The 8,760-nt window shown below is 74.6% G+C and overlaps 1 protein-coding gene across 1 annotated transcript; it reads right to left on the reverse strand.

Moving 5' to 3' along the window:
* Window positions 1-457: 457 nt before the first annotated feature.
* Window positions 458-8,482, reverse strand: LOC135208106 (collagen alpha-1(I) chain-like). The gene is made up of 7 exons (XM_064240254.1): window positions 8,455-8,482; window positions 7,560-7,664; window positions 6,283-6,476; window positions 4,641-6,111; window positions 2,866-4,556; window positions 2,244-2,735; window positions 458-2,083 (listed from the first exon to the last, which is right to left on the reverse strand). The coding sequence occupies exons 1-7, from the start codon at window positions 8,480-8,482 to the stop codon at window positions 458-460; spliced, it is 5,607 nt and encodes a 1,868-aa protein (XP_064096324.1).
* Between the last annotated feature and the right edge of the window lie 278 nt (window positions 8,483-8,760).

Raw genomic sequence — 8,760 nt, forward strand, 5'->3', positions numbered from 1 at the left:
TAAATGGATGTGAATGAATGAATGAATTTTAGTTTGGATCTTAAGAGTGATCCGCAATAGTTTCTTTTAGCTTTGGGAAAACTAAAGGTTACATATTGATGAAAGTTTTGAAGATTAGTGTATGAATAGTTTGATGTTTATGTATAATAAGTTTGTGTTAAATGTTGAAGGAAAAGAAAGCTGGAGGAAAATAAATCAGTGAAAATGTTTTGTTAAGAGTTTTATTGATTCCTGAAGGGAAAAGGAAGATGGAGGGATTGTAGAAAGGTTGAGGAAAATGAGTGGATTTCTGGAGTGGCAGAAAAAGGAGCAGAGAATTGAGGGAAGATTGGTGGAGTCCCAGGAGAAGGAGCAAAGGATTCAGTGAAGATTCGTGGAGTGCCAAAAGAAGGAAGAAAGGATTGAGAGAAGCCTGAGGAGATTTGCAAGGATTCAGTGGCATATTCTGGTTCTAAGACTAAGCAAAGGGTAAGTGTCTGCAGGGACAGCGGGCAAAGCCCGCCGAACCGCCCAGGGGCAGGCGAGCCAGGAGGCCCGCCGAGATCCCCGGGGCGGGCGGGCCAGGAGGCTCGCCGAGGTCCCCGGGGCGGGCGGGCCAGGAGGCTCGCCGAGGTCCCGGGTGGGCGGGCCAGGAGGCCCGCCGAGGTCCCCGGGGCGGGCGGGCCCGGAGGCCCGCCGAGGTCCCCGGGGCGGGCGGGCCCGGAGGCCCGCCGAGTTCCCGGGGCGGGAGGGCCAGGAAGGCACGCTGAGTTCCCCGGGGCGGGCACGGGCCCGCCGAGGTCCCCGGGGCGGGCGGCCCACTGGGCCCAGCTAGGTCCCCGGGGCGGGCGGCCAGTGGGCCCGCCGAGGGTGGGCGGGCGGGCCAGTGGGTCCGCCGAGGTCCCCGGGGCGGGCGGGCCCTGGGCCCGCGAGGTCCCCGGGGAGGGCGGGCCATGGGCCCGCCGAGGTCCCCGGGGCGGGTGGGCACTGGGCCCGCCAGGTCCGCGGGCGGGTGGGCCAGTGGGCCGCCGAGGTCCGGGGCGGGCGGGCCAGTGGGCCCGCCGAGGTCCCCGGGGCGGGCGGGCCACTGGGCCCGCCGAGGTTCCCGGGGCAGGCAGGGCAGTCGGCCCGCCGAGGTCCCCGGGGCGGGTGGGCCACTGGGCCCGCCGAGGTCCCGGGGCGGGCGGGCCACTGGGCCCGCCGAGGTCCCCGGGGAGGGCGGGCCACTGGGCCCGCCGTCCCCGGGGAGGCGCCACTGGGCCCCGCCGAGGTCCCCGGGGGCGGGCGGGCCAGTGGGCCCGCCGAGGTCCCCGCGAGTGGGCCTGGGGCCCGCCGAGGTCCCCGGGGCGTGTGGGCCAGTGGGCCCGCCGGGGTCCCCGGGCCCTGCCGACCCGGCCGGGGTCCCCCGGGGCGGGCGGGCACTGGGCCCGGCGGTCCCGGGGCGGGAGGGCCAGTGGGCCCGCGGGAAGTCCCCCTGGGCGGGCGTGGGCCCGCCGAGGTCAACGGGGCCGGGCGGGCCACTGGGCCCGCCGAGGTCCCCGGGGCGGGCGGGCCACTGGGCCCGCCGAGGGTCCCCGGGCGCGGGCCACTGGGCCAGAGGTCCCGGGGAGGGCGGGCCACTGGGCCCGCCGAGGTCCCCGGGGAGGGCGGGCCAGTGGGCCGCCGAGGTCCCCGGGCGGGCGGGCCACTGGGCCCGCCGAGGCCCCGTCGGCGGGCCACTGGGCCCGCCGAGGTCCCCGGGGCGGGCGGGCCAGCCCGCCAGGGGTCCCCGGGGCGGGCGGGCCTGGGCCGCCGGGGGTCCCCGGGGCGGGCGGGCCAGTGGGCCCGCCGAGGTCGCCGGGGCGTGGGCCAGTGGGCCCGCCGGGGTCCCCGGGGCGGGTGGGCCAGTGGGCTCCCGCCGGGGGTCCCCGGGGCGGGGCGGGCCACTGGGCCCGCCGGGGTCCCCGGGGCGGGAGGGCCAGTGGGCCCGCCGAGGTCCCCTGGGCGGGCGGGCCCACTGGCCCGCCCGCCCGGGGCCCGCCCAGCCTGGGCCCGCCGAGGTCCCCGGGGCGGGCGGGCCATTGGGGCCCGGGCCCGCGGCCCCGGGGCGGGCGGGCCAGTGGGCCTGCCCAGGTCCCCGGGGCGGGCGGGCCAGTGGGCCCGCCGAGGTCCCCGGGGCGGGGCGGGCCGGGCCACTGGGCCCGCCGAGGTCCCCGGGGCGGCGGGGGGCCAGTGGGCCCGCCGAGGTCCCCGGGGGGGCGGGCCCCAGTGGGCCCGCGAGGTACCCCAAGGCGGGCGGGCCTGTGGGCCCGCCGCGGTCCCCGGGGCTGGGCGGGCCACTGGGCCCGCCGAGGTCCCCGGGGCGGGCGGGCCACTGGGCCCGCCGAGGTCCCCGGGGAGGGCGGGCCACTGGGCCCGCCGAGGTCCCCGGGGCGGGCGGGCCAGTCCCGTCCCGGCGAGGGCCCCGGGGCGGGCGGGCCAGTGGGCCCGCCGAGGTCCCCGGGGCGGGCGGGCCAGTGGGCCGCCGAGGTCCCCTTGGCGGGCGGGCCCACTGGCCCGCCCGCCCCGGGGACCCCGGCGGGCCCAGTGGGCCCGCCCGCCCCGGGGGCCCGCCAGTGGGCCCGCCGAGGTCCCCCGGGGCGGGGGGCGGGGGGCCAGTGGGCCCGGCGAGGGCCCTCGGGCGGGCGGGCCAGTGGGCCGCCGAGGTCCCCGGGGCGGGCGGGCCACTCGGGCCCGCCGAGGTCCCCGGGCGGGCGGGCCATGGGCCCGCCGAGGTCCTCGGGGCGGGCGGGAGGGCCAGTGGGCCCACCGCCGAGGTCCCCGGGGGGGGCGGGCCAGTGGGCCCGCCGAGGTCCCCGGGGTGCGGGCGGGCCAGTGGGCCCGCCGAGGTCCCCGGGGCGGGCGTGCCACTGGGCCCGCCGAGGTCCCCGGGGCGGGCGGGCCAGTGGGCCCGCCGAGGTCCCCGGCGGCGGGCCGGGCCAGTGGGCCCGCCGATCCCCGGTCCCCGGGGGCGGGCGGGCCCACTGGGCCCGCCGAGGTCCCCGGGGCGAGTGGGCCAGTGGGCCCGTCCCGCCGAGTCAAGGGGCGTGTGGGCCAGTGGGCCCGCCGGGGTCCCCGGGGCGGGCGGGCCAGCCTGGGCCCCCGGGCCGGGGGGTCCCGTGGGGGGGCAGGGCCGGCTGGGCCCGCGGGGTCCGGGGGTCCCCGGGGCGGGAGGGCCAGTGGGCCCGCCCGAAGTCCCCTGGGCGGGCGGGCCAGTGGGCCCGCCGAGGTCAACGGGGCGGAGGCGGCCACTGGGCCCGCCCCCGAGGTCCCCGGGGGGGGCGGCGGGCCACTGGGCCCGCCGAGGTCCCCGGGGCGGCGGGCCACTGGGCCCCGCAGAGGTCCCCACCCCCCCGGGGAGGCGGGCCACTGGGCCCGCCGAGGTCCCCGGGGTGCGGGCGGGCCAGTGGGCCCGCCGAGGTCCCCGGGGCGGGGGCGGCGGGCCTGGGGCCCGCCGAGGTCCCCGGGGCGGGCGGGCCCCACTGGGCCCGCCGAGGGTCCCCGGGGCGGGCGGGCCAGTGGGCCCGCCGGGGTCCCCGGGGCGGGCGGGCCAGTGGGCCCGCCGGGGTCCCCGGGGGGGCGGGCGGGGCCAGTGGGCCCCCGAGGTCGCCGGGGCGGGTGGGCCAGTGGGCCCGCCGGGGTCCCCTGGGCGGGGGTGGGCCAGTGGGCCCGCCGGGGGTCCCCGGGGCGGGCGGGCCACTGGGGCCCGCCGGGGTCCCCGGGGCGGGGAGGGCCAGTGGGCCCGCCGAGGTCCCCTGGGCGGGGGCGGGCCCACTGGTCCGCCCGCGGGGCGGGGACCCGCCATGTGGGCCTGCCGTCCCCGGTCCCCTGGGCGGGTGGGCCAGTGGGCCCGGCGAGGGCCCCGGGGGCGGGTCGGGCCAGTGGGCCCGCCGAGGTCCCCGGGGCGGGTGGGCCAGTGGGCCGCCGAGGTTCCCCGGGCGGGCGGGCCACTGGGCCCGCCTGAGGTCCCCGGGGCGGGCGGGCCAGTGGGCCCGCCGCCAGGTCCCCGGGGGGGGCGGGCCAGTGGGCCCGCCGAGGTCCCCAAGGCGGGCGGCCTGTGGGCCCGCCGAGGTCCCCACCGGGGCGGGGGCGGGGGGGGGGAGGGGCCACTGGGCCCGCCGAGGTCCCCGGGTTTGCGGGGCGGGCCACTGGGCCCGCCGAGGCCCCGGGGTCCCCGGGGGAGGGCGGGCCATGGGCCCGCCGAGGTCCCCGGGGCGGCGGGCGGGCCAGTGGGCCCGGCGAGGGCCCCCGGGGCGGGCGGGCCAGTGGGCCCGCCGAGGTCCCGGGGGGCGGGGCGGGCGGGCCAGTGGGCCCGCCGAGGTCCCCTTGGCGGGCGGGCCCACTGGCCCCCCGCCCGCCCAGGGGACCCCAGGCGGGCCCAGTGGCCCGCCGCCCCGGGGCCCGCCAGTGGGCCCGACCGAGGTCCCCGGGGCGGGCGGGCCAGTGGGCCCGGCGAGGGCCCTGGGGCGGTGGGCGGCCAGTGGGCCCTTGCCGAGTCCCCGTGGGGGCGGGGGGCCAGAGGTGGGCCCGCCGAGGTCCCCGCGGGGCGGGCGGGCCCACTGGGGCCCGCCGAGGTCCTCGGGGTGGCGGGCGGGCCAGTGGGCCCGCCGAGGTCCCCGGGGGGGGGCGTGGGGGGGGCGGGCCAGTGGGCCCGCCGAGGTCCCCGGGGCGGGTTGGGCCAGTGGGCCCGCCGAGGTCCCCGGGGCGGGCGGGCACTGGGCCCGCCGCGTCCCCGGGGCGGGCGGGCGGGCCAGTGGGCCCGCCGAGGTCCCCACCCCGGGGCGGGCGGGCCAGTGGGCCCGCCGAGGTCCCCGGGTGGGCGGGCGGCCACTGGGCCCGCCGAGGTCCCGGGGCGGGCGGGCAGTGGGCCCGCCGAGGTCCCCGGGGCGGGCGGGCCAGTGGGCCCGCCGAGGTCCCCGGGGCGGGAGGGGGCGGGCCACGGGGCCACGCCGAGGTCCCCGGGGCGAGTGGGCCAGTGGGCCCGCCGAGGTCCCCGGGGGCGTGGGTGGGCCAGTGGGCCCGCCGCCCGGGGTCCCCCCCCCCCCCCGGGGCGGGCGGGCCAGTGGGCCGCCGGGGGGTCCCCCGGGGCGGGCGGGCCACTGGGCCCGCCGGGGTCCCGGGGCGGGTAGGGCCAGTGGGCCCGCCGAAGTCCCCTGGGGGGGCGGGCTGGGGCGGGAGTGGGCCCGCCGAGGTCAAGGGGCGGGCGGGCGGGCCACTGGGCCCAGCCCGAGGTACCCCGGGGCGGGCGGGCCACTGGGCCCGCCGAGGTCCCCTGGCGGGGCGGGCCACTGGGCCCGCAGAGGTCCCCGGGGAGGGCGGGCCACTGGGCCCGCCGAGGTCCCCGGGGCTGGGGCGGGCCAGTGTGGGCCCGCCGGGAGGGTCCCCGGGCGGGCGGGCCACTGGGCCCGCCGAGGTCCCCGCGGGCGGGCGGGCCACTGGGCCCGCCGAGGTCCCCGGGGCGGGCGGGCCAGTGGGCCCGCCGGGGTCCCCGGGGCGGGCGGCGGGCCAGTTTGGGGCCCGCCGGGGTCCCCGGGGCGGGCGGGCCAGTGGGCCCGCCGTGGTCGCCGGGGCGGGTGGGCCAGTGGGCCCCGCCGGGGGTCCCCGGGGCGGCGGGTGGGCCAGTGGGCCCGCCGGGTCCCCGGGGTCGGGCGGGCCACTGGGCCCGCCGGGGTCCCCGGGGCGGGAGGGCCAGTGGGCCCGCCGAGGCCCCTCCCCTGGGCGGGCGGGCCCACTGGCCCGCCCGCCCCGGGGCCCGCCAGTGGGGCCTGCCGAGGTCCCGGGGCGGGCGGGCCAGTGGGCCCGGCGAGGGCCCCGGGCGGGCGGGCCAGTGGGCCCGCCGAGGTCCCCGGGGCGGGTGGGCCAGTGGGCCCGCCGAGGTCCCCGGGGCGGGCGGGCCACTGGCCCGCCGAGGTCCCCGGGGCGGGCGGGCCATGTGGGCCCGCCGAGGTCCCCCACGGGGGGGGCGGGCCAGTGGGCCCGCCGAGGTCCCCAACCCAAGGCGGGCGGGCCTGTGGGCCCGCCGAGGTCCCCGGGGCGGGCGGGCCACTGGGCCCGCCGAGTCCCCGGGGCGGGCGGGCCACTGGGCCCGCCGAGGTCCCCGGGGAGGGCGGGCCACTGGGCCCGCCGAGGTCCCCGGGCGGCGGCGGGCAGTGGGCCCGGCGAGGGCCCCGGGCGGGCGGGCAGTGGGCCCGCCGAGGTCCCCGGGCGGGCGGGCCAGTGGGCCCGCCGAGGTCCCCTTGGCGGGCGGGCCCACTGGCCCCCCCTCCCCGCCCGCCCCGGGGGGACCCCGGCGGGCCCAGTGGCCCGCCCGCCCCGGGGCCCGCCAGTGGGCCCGCCGAGGTCCCCGGGGCGGGACGGGAGGGAGGCCAGTGGGCCCGCGGCGGGGGGCCCTGGGCGGGCGGGCCATTGGTGGGCCCGCCGAGGTCCCCGGGCGGGCGGGCCAGTGGGCCCGCCGAGGTCCCCGGGGAGCGGGCGGGCCACTGGGCCCGCCGAGGTCCTCGGGCGGGCGGGCGGGCCAGTGGGCCCGCCGAGGTCCCCGGGGGGGGCGGGCCAGTGGGCCCGCCGGGAGGTCGGGGGCGGGATGGGCGGGCCAGTGGGGCCCGCCGAGGTCCCCAGGGGCGGGCGGGCCACTGGGCCCGCCGAGGTCCCCTGGGGGGGGCGGGTCGGGCCAGTGGGCCGCCGAGGGTCCCCGGGGCGGGCGGGCCAGTGGGCCCCCGCCGAGGTCCCCGGGTGGCGGGCGGGCCACTGGGCCCGCCGAGGTCCTCGGGGCGGGCGGGCCAGTGGGCCCGCCGAGGTCCCCGGGGGGGGCGGGCCAGTGGGCCCGGCGCCGAGGTCCCCGGGGCGGGCGGGCCAGTGGGCCCGCCGAGGTCCCCTGGGGCGGGCGGGCCACTGGGCCCGCCGAGGTCCCCGGGGCGGGCGGGCCAGTGGGCCCGCCGAGGTCCCCTGCGGGCGGGCCACTGGGCCCGCCGAGGTCCCCGGTAAAGTGTTCGCGAATTCTCTAACTTATTTCTCTGTAACTAAGATTCGTATAAGTACGAGATTTTGCTGTAGTGTAATTTTTAAGAGAATCATGAATCACAAATTATAAAGAATAGACACTTGTCCTGTACGAAGAGGCAAAAGGCTCAATTAGCTAGAAATGGATATGAACACGACAGTATAAAGAAAAAAAAATTCGCCTACCCTCTCCCTCCACCCCCTTCCTCTTCCTTCCCTCACCTCTCCTCCCCATCCATTCTCTCTCTCTCTCTCTCTCTCTCTCTCTCTCTGAATGTTACTTCAGTTTAAGTATATTTTGTACGATTTTCTTTTATCTATCCATCTATCTAATCTAATAATAATAATTTACAATATTGTTTATATCTAACGATTCACTCGGTTGTTACCTACCAGCAAGGCTGGCATTACGGTACGGTACGTCCTGGTTGATATTTAGCCTATGTGTACGGTACGGAATTAGATATTTTTTTCGTGGCTAGGAACCAATTGGTCACCTAGCAACGGGACCTACAGTTTATTGTGAGATCCGAACCACACTATATCCAGAAATGAATATCTATCACCAGAAATAAATTCCTCCGATTCCGCGTTGGCCGAGCCGGGATTCGAAACTTCTGACCAACCGGAATTGGCAGCCGAGCGCGAAAACCACTCGTCCGAGCGAGGAACTGTAACAGGGAAAATAATGATATATCGGTAGGGGGAAATGTAATGCTAAGTAACAACCCTGCATTAAGATAATGTCTATTCATCTATGAGGATTAATACTTATTACAAGTTTGCATCCTCCAACCTCTTATACACTAAAACAGCTCGAAAGTGGATTAGTGGAATTCACGTTAAGAGAGGGACAGCACCACCTTTAGTAAACAGTGTTTCAAACAGACAATTAACAATTTTTCATTATGAAGACATCAGAATTTTAAACGTTTATCAATGACAGTAATGACCTGAGATGTTGACAATGCCAGTAACAGCCAACCAATCAATCAGTTCCACTAATCGTGTGTTTTAATAATATCACTTTGTTCAGTGATAACGATATCACTGCTACAGCACCCCTATTACACGCTAACAAGTTTGTCACCCAATCATGGCTAGACTAAGGTGTTGTATAAATTTTGATAGGTTATCTGTCCTCTGCTAGTAGTATTCGTTATAGTCTCCAAATGAACAGCAACATATAGTTCTCCGGGCACAGATCGTCGCCTCTACGAGAAAGTGGGCTTTCAATGCGTGCTGTTGCACAGCATCTTGACGTCTCCCCTACAACAGTAAATAAATGGAAAAGGAGCACGCTTAGAATGGGAATTGAACCGACTTTCGATAGCATTTATTTATTTCATTTATTTATTAATTTTTTAAAACTATAAACCTTATAAACCCGGTGAAATTATGAAACCTAAATTACAGTTGCTTTGGTCCTGTTGAACTCTTATAGTGATTCTTTCTCTTTACTTCCCAGAATACCAAGTAGCGTTCCCATAATTAAACAGGCTATAATTAATCTTGATTATCTAGGTATCTACATGTTAATTACCTATTTCAGTTCGAAGACCTCCACCACGAATGGACCACCCGTTAGGATGACGACATTCGACCAAGCATCATAAGAGATCCTTTTACCAATACTATTGCTATTCGTGAACGTCTGGTATTATGTTTCGGCCATGACGGTGCCAAGAGTCTGCATGAGGCAGGAATACCTCATAGAATTACTGCCAGAAGGAAATATCTCGCCGAACGGCATCGTGCTGATAGGCT

This window comes from Macrobrachium nipponense, chromosome 34, assembly GCF_015104395.2.
Source record: "Macrobrachium nipponense isolate FS-2020 chromosome 34, ASM1510439v2, whole genome shotgun sequence".
NCBI lineage: Eukaryota > Metazoa > Arthropoda > Malacostraca > Decapoda > Palaemonidae > Macrobrachium > Macrobrachium nipponense.

Coding starts and splice junctions, on each gene's coding strand:
- LOC135208106 (XM_064240254.1), bottom strand. CDS start 8,482: ATGGGAACGCTACTTGGTATTCTGGGAA. Junction 2,736..2,865: donor GGACCTCGGCGGGCCCAGTG/GCACGCCCGCCC, acceptor GCCCGCCCCGAG/GACCTCGGCGGGCCCATGGC. Junction 2,084..2,243: donor ACAGGCCCGCCCGCCTTGGG/GTACCTCGCGGG, acceptor GGACCTGGGCAG/GCCCACTGGCCCGCCCGCCC.